Source organism: Talpa occidentalis, unplaced genomic scaffold (assembly GCF_014898055.3).
Source record: "Talpa occidentalis isolate TD23 unplaced genomic scaffold, MPIMG_talOcc4v2.1 talOcc4.2, whole genome shotgun sequence".
In the NCBI taxonomy this organism is placed as follows: Eukaryota; Metazoa; Chordata; class Mammalia; order Eulipotyphla; family Talpidae; genus Talpa; species Talpa occidentalis.
The window spans coordinates 95844481-95869968 of NW_023602073.1; the positions used below are offsets into that span (position 1 = coordinate 95844481).

At 36.7% G+C, this 25488-nt stretch overlaps 2 protein-coding genes across 2 annotated transcripts in view; one reads left to right on the forward strand and one right to left on the reverse strand.

Moving 5' to 3' along the window:
• The window catches only part of MDN1 (midasin AAA ATPase 1), a 155615-nt gene that overhangs the window by 115638 nt on the left and 14489 nt on the right, over positions 1-25488 (reverse strand). The window contains exon 6 of the mRNA XM_037518752.2: positions 471-581. Within this exon, the coding sequence (XP_037374649.1) occupies positions 471-581 (111 nt within the window). The remainder of the gene's footprint in view (positions 1-470; positions 582-25488) is intronic.
• On the forward strand, positions 6397-21788 carry LOC119252691 (CASP8-associated protein 2). Its single transcript, XM_037520104.2, is given in 10 exon segments — positions 6397-6738; positions 7284-7352; positions 9940-10040; positions 10595-10669; positions 11344-11459; positions 12801-13839; positions 13841-14990; positions 15532-18751; positions 20556-20655; positions 21144-21788. Coding segments are annotated over 10 exon segments (5982 nt in total). The 5' UTR covers positions 6397-6683; the 3' UTR covers positions 21201-21788.

Below are 25488 nucleotides of genomic sequence, written 5' to 3' on the forward strand. Positions count from 1 at the left end.
TTGCTTCCCCCACCCTCTGTGGTTCTCATCTTTTAAAATCTTGCCTCAAACACTTCTCATAGGTGCAGCCCCTCCTATTATATATTGAGATCCTCAATCAGGGGAAGGTGAGAATAAACGTGAAAACCTTCTTTCTAAGAGATTTCAGATTCATAGTCCTTCATCCTCTCCTTCCTTTCCAGAAGTGTCATGGCCATGTTAAATTACTCTAAGAGAGGGGAGCAGAACAGCTGGATTGACTCAAATATACTGTTGAGGGGAACAGCGGGCAATTATGTCTTTTCTATGCTACATACTCTAGTTTCTAGTCATCTGTTGGACATTTCCACCTGGATGTCCCACAGATAACGTGTTTCCTTTGGTTCTCCATTCAGTTAAAAGCATGATCATCTTGTTACCAAAGCTAGGAACTTTATTGTCTTTGACAAGTTGGGAATTCATTAATTCAACAATTTTTTTTTATTACCTACCAACTTATTACCTAGGCCTGTGCTGAGATCGGGGGATACAATGGTGAACAGGACAGAGCCAGTCTTGGTCTTCATGGAGCTTACAGTCCCATGGGTGAGGTGGACACAGCTCTAGAAATCCCACAAAATTGTAATCATAAAATGAAACAGTCATGTAAAGAAAGCAGACAGGGGTTAAGAATAAGAGCATAGGCAGGGAAGGTTCAAACATTACTTAAGCTAAAATATCCAAGCTGAGTTAAAGTGAAGGTAGAACATTGAGGAAGGAGTCCTCCCTGCAGAGGCCTTCTGGTAGGAGGGAACAAACAAGATGTTTAAGTTACTGAAAAAAGCTCAATATAATCAGAGCAAAGACTGCTGAGGAATGGGGGAAAATGAGGCAGACCAACACTGGATGGGAGACAGAGACCAACCAGGTTGTTCAGAGTTTTGTAAGCAGAACTATGGCAGAATTGGCTATTTATATATGTATTTATTTATTTATACAAGAGCCTGGGGTGTAAGCCAGAGGTGATATTCTTCCTCTGGTGAGAGGATTCACCAGAGGCAGAGAGGGAAGCAGACCAGCTGAATTGACTAAAATGTACTGTTGAGGGGAGCAGCGGGCAAGACAGGAGAGGTGTGCTGGGCCATGTGGGCTAGCTCCTTGGCCAGGGATGCTGCAGCAACTGCTGATAGCGTCATAGTGCTGAGACTTAATCCCTTGTGCCACCAGGAGGCCTCCAAAATTGACTTTTTAATGTAAGATCAGCAGGAAGCACTGAGGATTTTAAGCAGAGGAGGGAACAGGACTTAAATTTGATTTTGAAAGGTCAGCTCAGGCTATGGTTTTGAATTGGGCAAAAGTGAACATTTGAATATACTTTCCATTAAATCTTTCAACTTTGCCACAGAAATCTCAGATCTGCTCCCGTCTTTCTTTTTTTTTTAAAGACATCCATTTTTATACAAGAATTGGGATACAGGCCAGAGATGCGGGGGGTGAGAGGACTCACCAGAGACAGAGTAGGGAACAGAACAGGCAGGCTGACCGAAATACACTGCTGAGGGGAGCAGCGGGCGAGACAGGAGAGGTCTGTCCTGCCATGTGGGTTTCTTCCTGGCCAGCCAGGTATTGAACTCATGCCGCAGAGGCTGCGGACTGCCCCATAGGTTGCGTCTTAACCCCTGCACCATTGGGGAGGCCCCTGTCTTTCTTTCTACTTCTAATTCAATCATTCCTCATTCTCTCCTGCATTGGTTTTTTTGTTTAGTTTTTACATTTTTTTTTAATTGAGGTAATACTGGTTTACAACACTGTAGGTTTCATGTATGCAGTTTCTCATGTTGTTAGCTGTGTATGTCATACCATGATCATCACTAAATGTCTAGTCACAACCAACCAGTTGGTCCCCTCTATGTGTTCTGCCTCCTTCTACCTCCCTCCCTTTCCTGCATTTTTTTTTTAAAGATTTATTTATTTATGCAAACACTGGGTACAGTCAAGCGTGGAGGGTAAGAGAATTCACCAGGGCCAGAGCAGAACAGGCAGAAGGACCGAAGGACACTGCTGAGGGGAGCAGCGGCTGGGAGTTCTGTGCGCCATGTGGGACCCTCATCCAGCGGCGGGCATGGAACCGGCACTGCAGAGGCTGTGGGCAGCTTAGCAACCCAGCGCTCAACTGCTACACCACCGGGGAGGCCCTCTTTTCTGCATTTTTTAATAGCTTTTTCTATTTCCCTTGTCACTAGTATTTTCTCTAGTCACTAGTATTACTATTTCCTTGTCTATTTCCCTTGTCACTAGTATTATGCTTCTTGCTAGAGTTAAATTTCTGAAAAACAGATTTGATCATGATATTCCCTTGCTTTAAAAAAGCCCTTCAGTTTCCTTGTTTTCTGTGCTTTGGAACCTTAATTTGTATTTTGTTTTGGGTAGCTCTTGAAATTTTCTGACTTGGTGAAACACAGGCTAGACATATATAAGATTAATTTTGACTTTATTGTCAAAAATTGTAAGAGGAAAAATATATTGTTAACATGGAAGCTACCTAGGAGATTTATATAGTAATTTAAATGAGAAATCATGTCTGAAACTGATGGGGAAGAAGACAATACATTTGAGAATTAAAAAGTATAAAATTATAATTACTAAGAATTTGTGACTACTTGAAAGTGAGTGTAGAGATAAGGAAAGGGTCAAAGAAAGTTTGTGGCTTGAAAGTGAATCCGGGCAGATGTGTTTATATTTCCCTAATCTAGACATTTACCACATTTGTCTTCCATTATTATGCTTCATATAAACATTCTTTTCATTCTCATTGTCTCCATCCTTATGGAAGATGTGTCTCCACATGTTTTATAATGCAGACTCTTACGGTAGTAGCCTCCTCCCTAGTTTCTCTTCATACATTATTGCTTTTCTACTTCATTTTACACATTAGTGTCCCTATTTCATTTCATGATACTGATGTTTCTAACTAAAAAATCTTCAGTATGCCTATCGCTGATTCCTTGGTTTGGCATTTAATATCTTCTGTTTGACTCTAATTAAATTTGATATTCTTCCAATCCTGTTCTTCCTGAGCCCCATTCCAACTAGACGGTTTTATTTGCTGTTCTCTATGTATATCTTTTCTCCAAGGTTAATGATGCACTCATTTGGAATCTACACAAATCTTACTCCTCCATTGACATGCAAGTATTTCCTCTACAATGCTAGTCACCAGCATTGTGTATGCTTTTATTTTCCACACATCTTTTATCACATTTGGGAGTGCATAGTGGCTATTACGGTGCATGAGTAGAACTTGTAGGGTGCTGGTAATGACCTGTTTCTTAATATGAATGGTAGTTTAATGTGTTCAATTTGTGGAAAGCCATAGGACTCTATATTTATCATTTGTACTGATTCCTGTATTTATAATTCTTCAGTAAATTTACTGCTTATACCTTGAAAATAAAAATTGCCCTGACTCTACTAAGCCCTTTGCACTTCAGTTTGAATTTTATATTCATCTTGTTCAGTTTGACTAAATTTCCAGAGTTTATATGTAAAGTTGGGGGCCTCCCTGGTGGCGCAGTAGTTAAAGACAGCTTTCAAGTTATCGCCAGCCACTGCAGCACTGAGTTTGATCCCTGGCAGGCCAGGGAGCTAACCTACATGGTGCAACAGACCTTTCCTGTCTCACCCACTGCTCCCCTCAGCAATATATTTCAGTACATCTGCCTGTTCTGCTCCCCACTCTCTCTGGTGAATCCTCTCACCACCACCACCCCCTCACCTCTGGCTTACCATTCCAGTTCTCGTATGCATAAATAAATAAATCATTAAAAAAAAAAAAACAGTTGGGGAATTGCCAGTACTGAGTATTCTCATATATGTGATTGTGGTATGTTTGTTATTTATTTTAAAGATAAATTGATAGTAAATAAAGTTTTATGGCCCACTGCTTACATCTGTTTATATGTTGTCTATGGTTGCTTTAAAGCTGCAGTGACAGGGACCTCACTGGTGGCCCTGGGGGTTAAGATGCAGCACTGTGAAGCTACCCGCAACCACTGCAGCACAAATTTGCTCCCTGGCCAGGGAGGTGACCCACATAGTGCAGCAGACTGCTTCTTACTCACCAGCTGCTCCCCTCAGCAGTGTATTTCAGTAAATCCGCCTGTTCTATTCCCCACTCTGTCTGGTGAATCCTCTCACCCCCACACCTCTGACCTGTACCCCAGTTCTTGTATGCATATAAATCTTTAAAAATATATATATATAAAGCTACAGTGACAGAATTACCAAGCAAGTTACGTGACGAATTATGACCAGATTATCTACAAGCCTAAAATAATTTACTTTCTGGTCCTCTAAGAAGAAAGGGTTATCATATCCTGCATTTAGATCCTTTATTATTTTCTCCACAAAGATGTTGTATAAGATCAATACTTAAAAAAAAATTTTAAAAAAATCAATACTTATAAGTTGGGATTTTGTTATTGTAAGTATATCAGTAATGTTTTAAAATTGGTTGCTCGTATGTAGAAAAGCTATTGCTTTTGTGTATTCTTGCATTCAGCAACTTTGAGAATCTCATATTTATTCTAATAATTTATAGATTATCTACATAGATGATCATCAGCTGTGTTTCTTCTTTTCCAGCTTTATCTCATTTCATGTTTTACTCACTTATTTATTTTTCTTTTTTTTAAAGATTTTATTTATACAAGAACTGGGGTACGGGCTAGAGGCGCGGGAGGGTGAGAGGATTCACCAGAGGCAGAGTGGGGAGCAGAAGAGGCAGACAGGCCGAAAGCACTGCTGAATGGAGCAGCGGATGTGACAGGAGGGGTCTGCTGCGCACTGTGGGAATCTCCCTGGCCGGCAATCGAACTCACGCAGAGGCTGTGGACAGCCTCACAGTGCTGCGCTCAACCCGCTGCGCCACCGGGGAGGCCCTGTTTTACTCTTTCAGATAGAAGCCAGGCTTAACTTTAGAGGAAATGCATGTTTATCGTGCTATGTGATGTTTGATGTAAAGGGTTTTTGGTTTTTTTAAGTAGAAATTCATCTTTTTTCAGCTTAATAAAAGTCTCTTTATCATATGCTCTTTTTTTTTTTTTTTTTTTATTTCTACAAGAACCCTGGCATAGACCAGATGTGCGGGAGGGTGAGAGAATTCACCGGAGACAGAGTGGGGAGCAGAACAGGCAGACTGACAAAGTACACTGCTAAGGGGAGCAGTGGATGAGACAGGAGAGGTCTGCTGCGCCATGTGGGACCCTCGCCGGTCAGGATTGAACCCAGGCTGCAGAGGCTGCAGACAGCTTAACAGCGCTGTGCTCAACCGCCTGGGCCACCAAGGGAGGCCCTATCATATGCTCTTGATATTAAAATGATTTTTCTTATGATCAGATATACTGATTTTAAAATTAATGTACTCTTTGTTAGAATAGTTTTAGGTTTACAGAAAAATTGAGAACAAGGAGTTCCCATATATCACCCACTCTATACCCCCATATTCCATTATTAACATCTTATGTTATATTATTGTAGTATATTCTAAGAAATTAACCAACGTTTATACATTATCAAAGGGTATATTTTATTTATATTTCCTTCATTTTTACCTAGGTTTTATCCTTTTTTTGTTACAGGACACCATGTCACCTTTAGTTGCCATGTTTTCTTAGGTTCCTCTTGACTGACGTTTTCTCACTTTGTTTTTGATGTCCCTGTAATTATTGAAGACTATTTAATCAGGTTATTACAGAATATTCCTCTATTAGAATTTGATGTTTATGTCATGGCTAGAATGTAGTTATGGGTTTGGGGGAGGATGACAGGTAAAGTGCCAGTTTATTACATCATATCAAGAGAATTTACAAAGAGAAAATTTACAAATTTATCAACAAAGACAGCTATTGCAAAATTGCCTTTGTGGAACTTGCAGCCATATACACTTGAAAATTTCTGTCAAGGTATGAGATTACCTCTTTTTCTAGACCTTTACCAACCCAGTATAGTATCAGACACTTTGCTATTTGCCTATCTTACCTTCTTATTGGTGAAAACATGTGTATCTCAAATTCCAAAGACTACTTCCAGGTTTGATGACTTGCCAAGAGAACTAACAGAAGTCACCGTATAGTTGCGCTTGTTTAGTATGACAGTTGACTTATTTTAGCATAAAAGTTAAGTACATTTTGGTACATTTTTAAAAATAATAATTTATTTTATGACATGGTTTAACCATGTGAAGTTCAATGTTTTTATTTTGTAGTTTTAACTTTTGAAAAATGTTATTTGTTTTTAATCATGAGTGACCCTTTGTATGTCAAATTTAAAAGCTGAGGTTTAACTTAAAGTTAGGTTTTTTTTAAAGATTTATTTATTTATGCATACAAGAGCTGGGGCACAGGCCAGAGATTTGGGAGTGAGAGGATTCATCAGAGACAGAGCAGGGAACAGAACAGACAGACTGACTGAAACACACTGCTGAGGGGAGTGGGAGCGCAAGACAGGAGAGGCTTGCCTTGCCATGTGAGTTGCTCCCTGGCTGGCAGGGGATTGAACTCGCGCTGCAGAGGCCGTGGACTGCTCCATAGTGCGGTGCTTAACCCGTTGCGCCACCAGGGAGGCCCAAAGTTAGGTTTATTATCTTAATTGTGAGGTTGGTTTTAACAGTGGAAAATCTTTATTTTAAAAAATTTAGATGGCAACTATCAAAAGGAAGTAGGATCATGGCAGCAGATGATGACAATGGTGATGGAACAAATTTATTTGATGTCTTTTCCGGTAAGAGCTCATTTTTAATTGTCTTTCTAAATGTATTTAATTACTAAATCATTCACTTACTCGCACTAAAAATACTGTCATAAATTTTTTCTCCCCACACACAAATCAATACAATAGAAAATATGAATATAAAATTTATAAAATATAAGTAATAGACATAGAATTATTTTTCAAATATTTATTTTGTAGAAGAACTAGGGTATAGGCCAGAGATGCAAGGGGTGAGAGGATTCACTAGAGACAGGATGGGGAACAGAATGGGCGGATTGACTGAAATACACTGCTGAGGGAAGCAGCAGGTGAGACAGGAGAGGTCTGCTGCACCATGTGGGTAGCTCCCTGGCCCAGGATCAAACTCGTGCTGCAGTGGCTGCAGATAACTTCATAGGTTGCATTTTAACCCCGTGCGCCACCAGGGAGGCCACAATTCCCTTTTTTAATAGTCTTTTGCTAGTCCTTCAGAGTACTAGTCTTTCTAAGTAGGAATTGAAAAAATTTACTAAGTGATAAAGTTAATTTTAACTATTTTTTTATTTTTCTTGCAGCTTCTCCTCTTAAAAGTAATGATGAAGGTTCATTGGACATATATGCTGGGTTGGACAATGTTGTTTCTGGTATGTAAGATCTATAATGAGATAGTTTCATTTTGTTTGGTCAGTTTATAGAAAGTACTTATAGTCCATTTGTTCATTCCTTGAAATGATTATAATCCGATAAATATTTTCCTACCCAAAACTTGATTAGTAAACTAAATTGCACTCAGGTTTGTTATTTATCTAGGTCTTGGATTTAATTGGATCTTGTGCAAAAATACTTTGTACCATTAAAATGGTGGTGCTGTCTGTACATGTATTAACTACTCATATTGTCAACAGGTTATATGATAATGGAGTTCTTGAAAAGAGTAGTGACAATAAATAGTCCCAAATGTGTAAGAGTGGGATATACAGTCTCATAACTTACCCAAATTAAGTAAATATATGATTTGTTTAATCAAATGTGTTTAACAGGTACATGATTCTTACAACTGATTTGTTGACATAAGCATTTTTAGCTAAATCTTCCAGCTCTTATCTCTGAAATCACTATAGTTTTGGATGAAATGTAGGAGTTGGGGAAATGTATAGCCTTTTGAGTTGAGCTAGATATAACACCAAAAGCTTAACATATTTTTCTATTTTTTTCCAGCTCTCTTGAGATATATATAATTGACATATATAACACTGTATAAGTTTAAAATGTACAGTGTGTTGATTTGATATACAGATTTCAAAATGATTGCCATCACTTTTTTTAATCACATTTAAGAACATTAAGATCTACTTTCTTAGCAACTTTCTACTATATAATAAGTATAGTTAACTGCAGTCTCTATCACTGTGCTGTGTATTAGATAAGAATAATATAGAACTTATTCATCTTATAGCTTGAAGTTTATACTCTTGGATCAGCATCTCTTTTCCCCTACTCCCTGCCCCATGTAACCACCATTCTAGTCTCTGGTTCTATACATTCAGCTTTTTTTAGGTTCCACATATAAGTGATTTCATACAGTATTTGTCTGATTTTTTTTCACTTAGTACAATGTCCTCAAGGTCCATCCATGTTTTTGTAAATGGCAAGATGTCCTTTTTCATGGCTGAATTTGATTCCTCTGTGTGTGTGTTTTCATGTCTTCTCTATTCCATGTTGTTGTTCCCATGTCTTAGCTATTGTAAATAATGCTGCAGTGAATATGGCAGTGCAGATAACTCTCTGAGATCCTGTTTTCATTTTCCTTGCATAGATTCCCAGAAAGTAGGATTATAGTATCATATGGTAGTTTAATTTTCAAATTTATGAGGAACTTTCACTCTGTTCCATAGTAGCTGCAACCAGTTTATTTTCCTGCCAACAATGTACAACCATCCTTACCCCTACCAACACTTGTTTTCTCTATCTTTTTGATGATAGATATTCTGACAGGTGTGAGATGATATCTCATTGTGGTTTTGATTTGTTTTTTCCTGATGTTAGTGATGTTTGGCACTTTTTCATGTACCTGTTGGCCATCTGTACATCTTTTTTTTTTTAAAAGATGTTTATTGCATTCTTTTGCCCGTTTCTTAGTTGGATTTCTTTCTACTGAGTTGTTAATTCTTTATATATTTTTTCATATTAACCCCTTATCAGATACATAATATGTAAATACCTTCCCTTTTCTTTTGGTTGCCTTTTTATTTTGCTGATTGTTTCCATTGTTATGCAGATTTTTAAACTTTGATGTAGTTATGTTTATTGAGTTTTGCTTTTGTTGCCCTTGCTTTTGGTTTCAGATCCAGAAAATCATTACCAAGATTGATGGTTAGAAACCTCTTTTTTTTTTTGCCTAGGGGTTTTATGACTTAAGGTCTTATTCAATTTCAGTCCATTTTGGGTTGTTTTTTGTGTATGGTGTAAGACAGAGGCCCAGTTTATTCCTTTGCATGTGGCTGTTCAGTTTTCCCAGCGCTGTTTATTAGAGAGACTGTCTCTTCATCGTTGTATATTCTTGCTCCTTTGTTATAAATTAATTGCACATATATGCTCATGCATGGGTTTACTTTTTAACTCTATTCTGTTCCCCTGATGTGTCTATTTTTCATGCCATTAATGTACAGTTTTGTTTATGTTAGCTTTGTATTGTAGTTTTATTTTTTTTTATTTTTTTTTTTTTATAGAGGCATGTTTTTTATTTATTTATTTTATTTGTTTGCTTGTTTTGTTTATACATGCACTGGGTACAGTCAGAAGCGCGGGAGGGTGAGAGAATTCACCAGAGCCAGAGCGGGGAGCAGAGCAGGCAGAAGGACCGAAGTACACTGCTGAGGGGAGCAGCGGGCGGCAGGAGAGGTCTGCGCGCCATGTGGGACCCTCCTCAGGTGGCCGGGGAGCAGCCGGGGATCGAACCTGCGCCGCAGAGGCCGCGGGCAGCTTCGCAACCCAGCGCTCAACCGCTGCGCCACCGGGGAGGCCCTGTATTGTAGTTTTAAAGCAAGAGATGTGATGCCTTCAGCTTTGTTCTTTTTCAAAATTGCTTTTGCTGTTTGCAGTTTCTTGTGGATCCACACAATCCTTAGGACTTTTTTTTCTTTTTTCTGTGGAAAATGTCATTGGAATTTTTAGAGGGTTTGCATTGACTCTGGAACATATTTTAACGTGAGGATTTTTTGTTTGTTTTAGACAGTGCTTCCAAATCCTGTGTCCCATTTAGAAATTGTTTGGATTTATATGAAGAAATCCTGACTGAAGAAGGAACTGCAAAAGAGGCAACATATAATGATGTATGGGTTGCTAGAATTATTAAACACAGTTATTTTACTTTTTTGTAATTCCTGTAGTATAAGCGTAAACTCACTATTGAACATGCATGCTGTATTTAGGAAGTGGAGGTTAGATTGAAGGAATATTTAAGTCAGTTTCTGCCTTAGATCTGCTTCTTAAAACAGTGTTTTCTGAATGCTTATCTGAATTTAGCTGTAATTTTGCTTGATTAAATTGAAATGTCTGAATGTAAAACTTCAACAGACAATCAGTATGATAAAACATTTTGTCTTTCCAGATTTGTAGTAAGCTAAAAAATATCACAAGACTTACATAGGACAATTTTCTTTCTACCTTATTTCAATTTTAAGGTGTGGGGATTAAATATGAAGAGAAACAAAATAGAATATAGAGAGGTCGAACATTAAAAATAAATCTTTTGAACATCTCATAGTAGACATAGATCTCATTTACTCTTTTTTTAGTGGGTTTATTTGCAAAATTTTAGATATTTAGGAATGATATTTAGGTTAAAATAATTTAGAATGATGCTTAATCTTTTTATATGTTATAGTTACAGGTAGAATATGGAAAATGTCAGCTGCAAATGAAAGAGTTGATGAAAAAGTTTAAGGAAATACAGACACAGGTAAGATTATAATGAGTATTTTATTTTTGCTTTATTAAATTATTTTAAGTCAAAATTTAATAAATAATTTTTTAGACGTTAAAATGCTAAAGTGTTAGCAGTTTATTAGACAGCTTTGTTTTAGTATTAAATGAATTAGTAAGTCTGGCAAAACGTGCATTGCCTGTGTTAATGAAATTGATATAGAAAACCTTTTTGATTTGTTGATATTGATATAAAAGATATGTTAGACTACTTTGTAGCTAAATAACAGAAAATTAATAAAGATGATATTAGTTGGTTTAAAAGAGAATTGTTTGAAAAACAAAGATTTAGAATGATTTTGGAGGAAAATAGTGATGTCTTCACTGTTGTTGCCAGAGTACTGAGAGTTAGTACATTTTTTGTGTGCTAAATTTATGTTGTTTTATCACTTTTGTTTTTAATTTTTGAGAAAATAGCCCTGTGTGTCCCCCCTGCCATTTTGATCCCTTTAAGTGACCTCTCTCCAGGACCAGTTATTTTCTCTGAATCTCTAGCTTCCCCATTTATGTAATGATCATAGAACTTTTAGGAGAATTGCATAAAATATGTGATGCCTGGCATGTAGTTAGCAGTAGTCATTAGCTATTATAAGTAGTAATTTGATGAAGCTGTAGATAAACACCTTAGTAAATATATTTTATGTTCTTTAGAATTTCAGCTTAAAAAATGAAAACCAGTCTCTTAAGAAGAATATTTCAGCACTTATCAAAACTGCCAGAGTGGAAATAAACCGCAAGGATGAAGAAATAAATAATCTTCACCAAAGGTATAATTGTGGGGTGTGGATTTGTTTGTAGATTACATGGGTTGTTAACTTTGACTGGGAAGACATAAAAATCATGCGTTTAATTAGATATTTAAGATTGTGAGTAGCAACTAACATTCCAATGAGCATGGGTTGTTTCAGTTGCCTGGAATGCATTTCTCCATCTTCTGAATAACTACTCATCTTCAGGTCTCAGCACAGACTTCCTTTCACAGATATTTTTCTGATCTCCCTGATTAGGATACATCTGTTGTAGCTTATGTATACTTGCAGTTTTTAGAATCATGAATGGGATTGCTTGACTGGTATCTTTCTCTTCCATTAAAATGTAAGCTTCATGGAAACACGAAATCTGTGTCTTTGTCATTTTCTCACACCTAGCATAGTGCCTGGCACATGGTAGATACATAAGAAATGATTAAAGGTTGTGTTGACAATCCTGTGTGTATACCATATGGCATTATAAACATGTTACCCCTTTTGAAAAGAAAGATGGCTGTGTGTGTGTTTACTAACCTAAATCCCACCAGTACTACTCATATAAGATTGTTTTCTGAAGTTTGGGGGAATTTTAAATATGTTTGAATGTTTTAGGGGAGAAGTATGGTGTTTGAACAGGGTGAAAAGAGAAACTGTGAATAAATGATGAAAGTTGTGTCATTAGATTGATCTTAGTTTTATATAATCTAATGTTTTGTCAATTATTTGCACTTTCTGTTGTGAACTATAACTATGCACATGGTAAATAGTTATCATTTATTGAAACTTCTTTTTTAATAGAAACTATTCCTTTTTATTTTGCACAGTATGTATCACTTTTAACATGGCTATCAATGCTTTGGCTCATTGTGGAATTGTATGTGAAACAGAAAACTAGGATAGGAAGCTACATAGAGTCCTATTTTGATTGCATCTGTTGTTCATCAGGGCTTCACTTTTGTTCTGCTTCAGTTGGGCTAGAGTTAGTGAGGGCAAGAAAATAATTTCACTTATCCTAAGAGAAATAAATCTGTGATCAGTTTTGAGTTGTGTATGCTTGTGGGGGGAAAGCTGAAAGACATTTGCAAATGCTGGGATAGGACTTTTGTCCTTCAGACTTTGAGCAAAGCAAATAAAAGAGTTCCCTGTTTTAATAATTGACCCAGTTTTAAAAACTGACCCAGTTAGTGAGAAGCTTGTCAATTCTTACCACTCACTCCTTTATGCAAAGCAAAAATAATTTTGCCATAGGTGGTTCCCCAAAATTTAAAGAGTATCAAATGTGTATGAAATTTGGATTGCTAAAAAAGCCATTAACTTTGTTTTTTTGTCATTGTTGATAATGTCTATATTTCTCAATAGATTGTCGGAGTTTCCACATTTTCGAAATAATCATAAGATTGCGAGGACATCAGACATAGTTAAAACAAAAGATTTTAAATCCAGATCTTCTCCCCATTTGGATGATTGTTCAAAGACTGATCACAGAGTGAAAAGTGATGTTTCTAAAGATGTACATCATAGCACTTCACCGCCAAAACTCGAAAAGGAAGGAAAATCACATTCTGAAAAAAAGAGCACTTCCCATTTGCCTACATCTAGTGAAAAACACTGTGCCAATGGCATTTGGTCACGTTCCCATTATCAGATTGGTGAAGGTAGTTCAAATGAGGATAATAGAAGAGGGAGAATAGATATTAGACATAGCCAGTGTAGTAGAGGAACTGATAGACTACGAAAAGAGTTCAATACTGCTTGTGATGGTGAACCAAGGAACACAGAGGCTAGTCAGAGGCTACAAGGACGTCCTGAGAAATATGGTAAAGGTGAACCAAAGACTGAAAAAAATTCGAAGTTTAAAAGTAACTCAGATTTGGATTATAAAAATGAACACATGAACACTTCTTGGGAAAAAGAGGCCTCTAGAGAAAGGTCATATGCTCGAGTAGACTCTCAAAATGACAAAAAACTGGAAAGACAAAGTGAAAGATCACAAAGTACAAATAGAAAAGAACTAAAATCACAAGACAGAGAAGAAAGAAAAGCTGATCAAAAACCTAAATCAGTAGTAAAAGATCAGGATCATTGGAGAAGATCTGAGCGAGCATTGTTTCCTCATTCCAAGAATGAAATAAAATCTCAGAATTCCAATAAATACCATTTAGAAGAGAGAAGAGGAAGAGAAGATTGCAAAAGAGACAGGGGTGTGAGTAGTCATAGTTTTTCAGAAGGAAGATATCCTTCTTGTCTTTCAACCAGTAGAACTCACAAACACATTGACTCTAAGGAAATAGAGGGGAAAAGGGAAAATGTAACTTTAAAAGCAGAAAGACATAGAACTGAAGATAAGAGGAAAAGAGAACGAGAAAGCAAAGAAGAAAATAGACATATGAGATACGAAAAAAAAAACACCTGCGGAACATTTGCAGAAGACTAACAAAGAAGTTAAGAAAACAACTACTGATTTAAAGAGACAGAATGGGCCAAAAGATGATAAAAGTGAAATTTCTAATAATATTGCTTCTGAAGGGACAGCTAATAAAGAGCTTGCAAATAAAGGTGAGAGTGGTCCAAATGAAACAAAAAACAAAGATTTAAAATTGAGTTTTATGGAGAAACTGAACTTAACTCTTTCTCCTGCTAAAAAGCAACCTGTTTCTCAGGATAATCAGCATAAAGTAACCAATACTCCCAAATCCAATGACATATGTGATTTGGACTCAGTGCAAACTAAAACAGTGACATGTGTTCCCTCTGTCAATGAACATATCACAGAGGAGACCAAGCCAAAGTTACTGGAACCAGAGGCTCTTGCAGCAATATCTGAACCCAGGACTTGTATTCCAGAAAGGAAAACAGAAGAACATGGTTTGATAATTAAATCTGCTGATAATGCTATAAATTGTGATATGCCTATTTGTGGTACAGAAACTTCTTTCTCAGCACCTGTGGAAGTGGAACAAAACAAGTCTTTGTTTCCATCAATAGAAATGGAACAAACTATTAATGGTGCAAGCACAACAATTCCCATGGTAATGGACATATTACAAACAAATCTTTCTCAAAATTTTGGGTTGGAATTGGATACCAAAAGAACTGATGGTTTAAATTCTTGTAGTATTTCTGAAGATATAGAAATGAAGGAAACTCTTTCTACAGAAGTGGCCAAATCCAATGAAAGCATTTTGCAGCCTTCCATTGAAGAAGCTGGCATTTTGCCAGTAGTTCCTTCAGAAGATGGTAACCCCAAATTTGAGCCTGCTCTTGTAGATACACAACTGGTTGAGAGTAAATCTTGTCATTTGGAGCCTTGTTTACCTAAAGAGACTCTAGAATCAATTCAGCAGACTGTGTTAATGGACCATAGAATGGAAATTGGTGAAACAAACTCAGTGTATCATGATGATGAGAACTCAGTACTGAGCATTGACTTTAATCACTTGAGACCTATCCCAGAAGCCATTAGTCCTCTGAATAGTCCGGTGAGACCAGCAGCAAAACTTCCTAGGTTGGAAAGCCCCTCTCGAGTTCCATTATTTAACAGTCATAAAGGTAATAGTCTATATTATCCTCTAAAACTATATGTTTGTAAGAATGTAAAAACATAAGCAAGGTGAATTAGTATGGTTTCTTTTTTATAAGATAATTGACATTCAGATCCCGTCTAAATTTTAGTAATTCATAATGCAAAAAGTATGTGTGGAGGGTTGGGGGGGAGTAGGAGGTGGTAGGACAGATTGTTTCAGATACTCTGCTTGCTTTAGATTTATTTTTGGCCTTCAAAAGTCTTCATCAGATGGCAAAGAATCGGTGTTGTTGCTATCAGGTAAAGGTATCTGAACAGTTAGTTAATGGCTATCTACATGGCCAAACTCTACACTATCACCTAAGCATAGTCTAAGACCAGTAAAGACAAATGGCATGAATACATATTAGGCATTAATGTTCTGCCAAAAAAAAAAAAAAAGAAAAAGCTATTAAAAATAATGAATTGCCTCAGTACTTCATTTTTTGGTCATATTTAGTATGTAAATGCCAAGTTATTAAAATTCAGTGGTTGTGTGTCTATAACATACTTTTTCTTCTTCCACAGATGTATTTCCACAAAATTCAACTCAGTCTACCTCTAAGAGCCAGTCTGATCTCAATAAAGAAAATCAAAAGCCAACCCAAAAACCTGACAAATGTATAGAAGCAGATTCCTGTAAGAATCCATCATTAGATGAATTGGAAGAAGGGGAAATACTAAGTGATAGTGAAAATTCTAAACCACAGAAACATTTTGGAAAAAGTGCCAAACCGAGAGTATCTACTAAAATTCAGAGCACAAAAACTAGCCCAGGAAGTAGGAAAAGTACTGTGTATTTGGAGAAAGACAATAGGAAAACATCTACAAAAATCCATCAGACCAAAAGCAAGTGGAATAAAAGACGAAGTGGCTCAAGTAGATCTTCAAACACAGAGAAGAAAGAGAAGATAATGAGTACTTCTAGCCTTGAAAAAATAGTTCCAATTATTGCTGTACCCGCTTCTGTACCAGAAGTTCTGCACATGCTACGAGTGATAAGAAAACATGTAAGGAAAAATTATATGAAATTCAAGGTAAAATTTTCATTGATACAATTTCATAGAATTATTGAGTCAGCAATTTTGAATTTTACATCACTAATTAAACACCTTGATTTATCCAAAATATCTAAGTCAGCAGCAGCTTTACAGAAGAATCTCTGTGATGTTATAGAATCCAAGCTTAAGCAAGTTAAAAAGAATGGCATAGTGGATCGTCTATTGGAACAGCAACTACCAGATATGAAAAAGAAGTTGTGGAAATTTGTAGATGAACAACTTGATTACTTGTTTGCAAAGCTTAAGAAAATCTTACTAAAGTTTTGTGAGTCCGTGAACTTTGTCAGTGACAGTGATGAAGGAAAAGTTGAAAAGATAAATAAAGAGAGAGCACCACATTCCAAATATCAGAAGGGGAATGTGAACAACTCCAAAAAAGAAATGCTGAAAGAGAAATCCCCAAAATTAGAAGATTCTGCTTATTCTAAGTCTTTATTGGGAAGTAAAAAATCTGAAGAAAAACATCAAGACCAAAGTAACTCTGGTATTAACACAGTAAAGCATGACACTAAAAAATGTTTGTTATTGGGAAGTAAAAAATCTGAAGAAAAACATCAAGACCAAAGTAACTCCGTTATTCACACAATAAAGCATGACACTAAAAAAAATTTTAACACTTGCTTTGATAATATTAAGAACTCTCATTCTAATGGGCACTCCTTAGAACTGAACTGTTCAAGCATGCCAAAGCCAGAAAAAAATGAAGGCAACACCATAGAGGATGCACAGACTTCCCAGCATGTAGCTCTGAAGCCAGAACGCAGTTTTGAGATTCTTACTGAACAACAAGCATCTAGCCTTACTTTTAATTTAGTGAGTGATGCACAAATGGGTGAAATATTTAAAAGTTTGTTGCAAGGTTCTGATCTTTTGGACAACAGTGTTAACTGTAATGAAAAAAATGAGTGGGAATTAAAGACTCCGGAAAAACAGCTGCTGGAGACCCTGAAGTGTGAATCTTTGCCGACTTGTACAACAGAAGAGCTAGTTTCGGGGGTAGTTTCTCCATGTCCTAAAATGATTAGTGATGATAATTGGTCACTATTATCATCTGAGAAAGGTCCGTCTCTGTCTTCAGGACTTTCTTTGCCTGTTCATCCTGATGTGTTGGATGAGAGCTGTATGTTTGAAGTGGCCTCTAACATAGCTTTAAGTAAAGATAATGTATGTAGCTCAGAAAAGAGCAAGCCCTGTATTTCTTCCATACTTCTTGAAGATCTAGCAGTCTCTTTAACAGTACCATCACCTCTGAAGTCAGATGGTCATCTCAGTTTCTTAAAGCCTGAAGTTTTGTCCAGTTCAACTCCTGAAGAAGTTATTAGTGCTCATTTTAGTGAAGATGCCTTACTGGAAGAAGAGGATGCATCTGAGCAAGATATTCATTTAGCTTTGGAGTCTGATAATTCAAGTAGTAAATCAAGTTGCTCTTCATCATGGACAAGCCGGTCTGTTATTACTCCAGGTTTTCAGTACCACCCTAATCTACCTATGCATGCTGTCATAATGGAAAAGTCCAATGATCATTTCATTGTGAAAATACGGCGTGCACCACCATCTACCTCCCCCACTCTTAAACAGAATATGGTGACTGATGAGTCATTGGCATCTTTGCCCGGAGTGGGAAAGGAAGCTGATGAAGCAGCAGAGAAAGAATACATTTCATGTCAGACCAGAGTTTGTAAATCTATGGAGGAACTGAAAAATAGCAACAATAATGTTGATAGTAAGTCTGCTCATGGAGAACAGGACTGTATGATATCAACACAGGTTCCTGATATATATGAATTTCTTAAAGATGCTTCAGGTAAAGCAGATCATAGTAATGAAGTGACTGATGAGTGTTTCAAGTTGCATCAAGTATGGGAAACAAAAGTACCTGGAAACATTGAAGAAGTACCTTCAATGGAAGAAATTCCAAATTCTGTTGAGGATCATCTTCCAAACACATACATAGACCTCACTAAAGATACAGTCACTGAGACCAAAAACATAGGGGACTTCATAGAAGTAACAGTTTTAAGTATTGATCAATTGGGATGTTCTGGAGACAATTTGAATCAAAATGCTCAAATACTAGATAGTATGCAATCTGATGCTGTAGATGCCTTTATTGATTTGACACAAGATGTTTCAAGTGAGAGTAAAAATGAAGGCAACTGTCCTCTAGCTATTGAAGGATTGGGGTGTCAGGTGATATGTGTAGATGAAGATAACTGTAAGGAAGAAAAGATGAAAGTGACAAATAAGACTTTGGAATGCATTGTTAGGGAATCCTATATTGATTTAACCTCAGAATCTCCCAGTTCTTGTGAAATTAAAAAGAGTGATTTAAAATCAGAGCCAGCATCACATTCTGATAGCACAGAGTTGCCTGGAGTTTTGGATAATCCTCACAAAAAGAGAAAAAACCTTTCTGATATAAATCATTCTCAGAAAAAACAAAGAAAGGAAACAAACTTAACCACTAAGGAAAAGACCAAGAAAATCACCCATGTTTCTGGTGAGAATGGTGAAGTTCACCGAAGGAAAACAAGTAAGAAAAAAGCCTATACAGTGACTAAAGATCCCTCCTCATCAAAGGCAAGCTCAGTCGCTAAGGATCCATCAGCAACACCTGCCACTTCTACAAGCCTGTCTGCAAAGAATGTTGTTAAAAAGAAAGGAGAAATTGTAGTTTCATGGACAAGGTAAGAATACTGAGCGATTTAAATCACAAAGAAATTTTGAGAGGCAGAAATTTGTCCATTATAGTTTTATCCTATCCTGAAATGAGGGAAATGATGACTTCAAAAGTGGTAAGAGATCACATTCTAGGGTACAATCCAGCTGAATTGTAGAACAGGTTAGAGCAATGGCCAAGGAATATGCTTTAGCATTGCAGATAGAACTCACTGTTTTAACTTCACTTTTTAATTAAAAAAGTTATTTCATTTTTAGGGAACTGGTTTGAGCACATTTTAGAAAGGAATGGCAGATGGGGAAACATGGCAAAAAGTGAGCATTTGTAGTTTGAGTTTTCCCCTAAGTGAAAAGCTTCAAAAAAGTTTTATGAACAAGTTGTACTTACAACTTTTCTGTGAACCTTTTAAGAAAGGCAGATTTTTTAGGGCCTTCCTGGTAGCATAAGGTGTTAAGACGCAGCCTATGAAGCTAGCCTCAGCCACTGCAGCCCGAGTTTGATCCCCGGCCAGGGAGCTACCCACATGGCGCAGCAGACTTATCCTTACTCACCTGCTGCTTCCCTCAGCAGTGTATTTCAGTCTGTCTGCCTGTTCTGTTCCCCACTCTGTCTCTGGTGAGTCCTCTTACCCCCCACACCTCTGGCCTGTCCCCCAGTTCTTGTATGCATAAATAAATAAATCCTTAAAAAAATTTTTTTTAAAAAAGGCAGGTTTTTTTTTAAAAAGATTTATTTATGCATACAAGAAGAGAGAGTGTGTGTGTGTGTGTGTGTGTGTGTGTGTGTTCAACAGAGAGTGGGGAGCAGAACAGGCAGATCTGCTGAAATACACTGTTGAGGGGAGCAGCGGGCGAGTCTGGAGAGGTCTACTGTCCCTAGCCAGCCAGGGACTGAACTCATGCTGCTGTGGCTGGTGATAGCTTGATAGTACTGTCTTTAACCCCTGTGCCACCAGGGAAGCCCCTAAGAAATGCAGATTTAAAAGCCCCATTTCAGTGGTAAGGGAAGCCACAGTTGTGAATCATTGTACTATAGGTGCATGATTTCTGGATTTGATGAAATTACATGATACGATCAGTTTTGTTTAATACTGTAGTCCACTGTGCCTTCATTTCAGATAACTTGGAGGTGACAGAATAAGATTTCAAGAGATTATAATAACACACATTGGCCCAAACCATGTAGGAAAAAGAGAAGTCTGGGAATTAGATCTTGGTTCTAGTTTACTTTTGGTTCTTGTGCTGTTTAAGTCAGTGATCATGTTTGGGCTGAAATTTTTAAAGTATTATATACATTAAAAATAAAATTAAGTGGGGGGGCTATAATTTTGTCATAAAGATGAATTACTACACTTGTTTTTGAATTACTGCATTTGTTTTAAATAAAGATTAAAATTATTCATAATCTTATATCTCAGAGACAGCCATTTTTCATAGTATACTTTTTCCTCTGGGTTCTAATAAGAATTCCACCTCTTATTGGTGGGCATTTGTCATTTGAGATTCTTGTTAGCTCTCTGCTCTTATTTTTTTTAAAGATTTAAATATTTTTGCATACAAGTCTGGGGTACAGGCCAGAGGTGCAGGGGATGACAGGATTCACCAGAGACACAGTGGGGAGCAGAACAGGCAGACTGAATGAAATGCACTGCTGAGGGAAGTAGTGGGTGAGACAGGTGGGTTACCTCCCTGGCCAGGAATCGAACTCCTGCTGCAGTGGCTGTGGATTGCTTCATAGTGCTGTGCTTAACCCCTTGCGCCACCAGGGAGGACATTTCTGCTCTTATTTTAAATCTTATTTTCCCCCTTCAGAAATGATGACCGGGAAATTCTATTGGAGTGTCAGAAAAGAGCACCATCATCGAAAACATTTTCTTATTTAGCTGCCAAGTTGAATAAAAAGCCGTATCAGGTAACCATGCCATTTTCACACCTCAATTCTATAGTTATTACTACTCTAATTACTTAGATTTACTTTTTAGCATGTTTAAAATTTAAGTGTTAGCCATTTAGTTTTTTTTTTATATGTGTGGTTCTTCATCTAAGACTTAAAAACTTGGTAATTTTTGAAGAAGTTTAGAGTGAGTCTAATTTTTCTCTTGTGTTACCATTAAGTCCTCACTTATCAATGTTATAATGACACAGTGTTGAACAAATTGTTACTCATGGGTCTGCTGTACTTATTTAATGTTTAAAAATGTTGTAATGATGTTTCTTGTTTGAAAGAGTTTATTATTGGAAATTTAAATCACTGTTAGTATAAAGATACTTCATTTTTCTAAACATCACTGTCTCTAGTATTGAAGATAACTTTGCCTATATACTATTGAAAATATTAATCAAAGATAAAGGACTACTGTTGAGATATTTATAGTTAACACTCAATTTAAAATTTTTCAGGTCTCAGAAAGATTCCAGCAACTAAAGGAGCTCTTTGAAAAGTCAAAATGCAGGTAGTTAATGGTTATACTACAGGAGATGAGTAAAGACTGTTAAATGTGTGACACTGTAACTGCAGTTAATAATCAGGTAGCCACTGAAGATGTAAGTAACGGGTGAGACATCCAGTTGAGTTCCTGCTTCAGTCACAGATTGGAGCACTGTGGCTTGTTCAGCCTGCTAAGTTCACCTCGTCCACAGGGATATGCTCAGAGTGAAGCCTACTACAGTTCGGATCAGCTTGGATCTCTCCTTAGCCTTCTGATTGCTGATGAGTCTAGGGTGGAGGGGAATCCATTTGATGATTAACAATAAGTTTTTCATAGGTGAAGAAAAAGATTCTTGAATAGTGTATTTCATAGCAAATGAAGTCTATGCAGTCATTGTAATTTAGTATTCACATTTTTAATTAGGAGTGCTGAAATACTTGAAAATACAAAACATACATTCATAAACCTGAAATCCATTGTCATCTGAATAGATGACATGATTTACCGTATTAAATTTTTGATAACGTTCATTAGACTTGTTTCCTTAGCCTCTTTAGGCCACATTTGCACAGGTTTGTTAAGACAACAATTAAGGCAGTAATACTTATCAATAGGTTTTTTTTGTTTTGTTTTGTTTTGTTTTGTTTTTTCTGTAAGACTGAATTTAAATATTTGGGATTTTTGTGTAAGGAAAATGATAAAGATGTTTAACCTATCACCATTTTTCAATTGATTAGTCATTATTTTCAGAACATTTTTAATGAAATTAGTATTAAATCTGAATAGAAATCAGATTTGGACATAGATATCATTGAGAAAAGGTTCTAAATGTTTTTGAGTTATAAATTTGTTTCTAGACCCATTGAAAAATTCTCTTTAGATAATCTATTGACTTCAGTATACTTTTAAAGAAATTGGTTTGCTAATGGGATCTTCAAAAGATAATTGGTAGTTTACTGTGAAGTTAAAAATTTTATATAATTCAAATGTAACTTGAATAATGGAGAATTTGAAGAAAAAGCTTATTCTAAAGAATCTCTAAAAAAAAACTTCAAGCAAAATGACCTGGTTATATAAATTTCATTCTCTTATGAAGATAATATGTAGTCACAAAAGAATCAAAATTGGATCTGTAGATGATGCTGATTAGTTTAATAGTTCTAAATTCCATTACAAATTAATTTTTTTTCATTTTTTCCTAAATTTTTTTAATGGTTCTGATATTTGAGATTTTATTTGCTTGCATGACAGCATAAATAATGGGTATTTCATTCCTGGCTTGTCTCTTAACTGGTATTTTCCCCTCCAAGTACTATAGTCTGATGAAATTATCAGGGTATAATGATAAAGTTGCCAAACTGATTCTGTATAAAGTTAATCCTTTAATATCAATTTTATCAAAGTAGAACTCATTTTAAAGAATAGTTTATGAACATAAAATGGGATCATAACTTTAGCATTTTCTTACATTACAGATGAGTTGCTGAATTACTTGAAGTCTTAATTGATATCGTATATGACACAGAAGCTTGGACTTCCTCATGTTTTAAATGGGGAAGTAGAGGGCAGCTTTATGACATATTTGATTACCAAATAATAACCTACAATTGTTACTATTTGCTGACTCTTTAATCTCAAGTCAGCATGTTCAGCATATCAATCTGATCAATATATTTATTTTTAAACAGGTTAGAATTTGTTAGATAAAAACAACAATATAGTACCGAACCCTTAGTTTTGTATTTCAAAGAAATTACTTTCTTTTCTACATTTTTAAAAACAGTTTTGTAACATTAAACTTAACAAATACTTGGTTTCACCCATTTTTATTTGTTTTTCTAATTGCCTCATTTTGGCAAATTGTAAAATAATTTAAATATTGTATTTGTAAATATGTCTAATGTTGTAAAATACTTTGTTTATGTATGTGTATTTGTGTGTATATACACACATAAATGGCTTTGCTTAGCCAAGGATTTTTTTTTATCTGTATAAATGTTTTGTATAAAGTTTGCTTTCATTACCAGTAATGTATGAATAAAACCATGTAAAGTTCTATTACATTATGATTAGAGTGTTTCTTTCAGTGTCTATGGATAATAGCTATTTAAAAAAGAGGTAAAACTCCCAGGAGATGTAGGATTTACTCAAAAGTAGTTTTTGATATGTGTGTGAGCGAGAGAGGTGGGGGAAGCACAGAAGCGAGAGGGCGGAAAGAGAGAGACTGGCTGTATGTTTATGAGTAGAAAGCTTTTACCTGCTTTCTTACAGCAGGTACAGACCTTTGCTGCAGGTGTCCTCACAAATGTAATCAGTCTACCACAAAAGCCTTTTGGGTAAAGATTTGATGAAAGCAGGTAAGCACTGGCTAGATTGTGCTTTATTTTTTTTTTAAGATTTATTTATTTATGCATGCAAGAACTGGGGTACAGGCCAGAGGTGCGGGGGGGGTGAGAGGATTCACCAGAGACAGAGTGGGGAACAGAACAGGCAGATGGACCAAAGACACTGGTGAGGGGAGCAGTGGGCAGCAGGAGAGGTCTGCTGCACCATATGGGTTGTTCCCTGGCCAGCCAGGGATCAAACTTGTGCTGCAGTGGCTGTGGATTGCTTCATAGGATGCGTCTTAACCCCTTGTGCCACCAGGGAGGCCCTAGCTTGTGCTTTATTCACCCTTCCCCCACCAGACTCATAGGACTAGTGGATTTTGATCTAGGCCCTGGACTTTAGGAAATGTCTTATCAAATACCCTGATATCAAGGATTGCTTGGTAGATTACAAACTGAAATAATTAACTATAGTTTCATACACGGGGCTGACCACTTATAGGGGTTATTTCTTTCTTCTGAACCTGCAATATAGGTTGGAGGGTTGATTCTAAGCTCTTCCCCAATGCATGCTATGACTTGGAAGAGCTCATACTACTGTAAATGAGTATACAAGCCAAAGAAATATGAAAGAACTAAGATGCTATTGGTTTAAAAGAAAACGAACTGGATTACCTAACACCAGCAGAATATAAAATAAAGCCAATAAATTTTTAAAGAAAAAGGGGAAGATTTTAGCAATGTAATGCAAGAATAAGGGATAACGACCCAAGTAGAAATATAAAAGCATGTTTAGAATGAAGTACAATAGAGTAAAATAAAATGGATACAGCTGAAGAATGAATGAATTGTAAAATCAAATTAAAAATCTCCTAGAGGGCCTCCCTGGTGACACAGGGGGTTGAGCACCGCACTATGAAGCAATCACAGCCTCTGCAGCATGAGTTCAATCCCCAGCTGGCCAGGGAGCAACCCACATGGCGAAGCAGACCTCTCCTGTCTTGCCCGCTGCTCCCTGCAGCAGTATATTTCGGTCAGTCTTCCTGTTCTGTTCCTCACTCTGTCTTTTGATGAATTCTCTCACCCTCCCCCTACCCCCGCACCTCTGGCCTGTACCCCAGTTCTTGTATGCACAAATAAATCTTTAAAAAAAACTTTGAGTATCAAAATATGTAAAGCAACTCTTAGCAAATCTAAAAACACATCAACACATTAGTAGTAGGCTACTTTAACACCCCATTTACATCAATGGACAGATCGACAAATCAACAACCTTAAAATGAGGAATTAGATCAGTTGAGCTTAATTGACATAGTACACTATGCCTTATAAAAGCTAAGGATATGTTCTTGTTGCACTTGGAGCTTTCTTGAGAAAGACTATGTTGGATCACAAAATGTGTTATAAGTTCAAGAAGACTGAAATAATACCAAGTATCTCTGAAATCAACCACAAAATGACAGGAAAAAACCTCAAATATGTGGAGACTAAACAGCATACAGGGGCCTCCCTGGTGGCGCAAAGGGTTAAGCACCGCACTATGAAGCAATCTGCAGCCTCTGCAGCACGAGTTTGATCCCAGCCAGCCAGGGAACACCCACATGGGGTAACAGACCTCTCCTGGCTCGCCTGCTGCTCCCCTCAGCAGTGTATTTTCAGTAGTTCTGCCTGTTCTGCTCCCCACTCTGCTCTAGTGAATCCTCTCACCCTCTGCATCTCTGGCCTATACCCCAGCTCTTGTATGCATAAATAAATCTTTTAAAATATAGAGAAAGAATCATAAGGTGCTGGTGTAACATCTTTATTGCAAACAAATTGGAAGATCTAGAAGAAATGGACAAATCTTTAGAGTCTTGAAATCTCCAAGATTGTATCAGGAAGAAACAAAAATTTGAAGAAAGGAATTCAAGCAAGAAAATTGAAACAGTAATTAAAAATCTCTCAAACAAAAGCCCAGGGCCAGTGGCTTCACTAGTGATTTCCACCAAA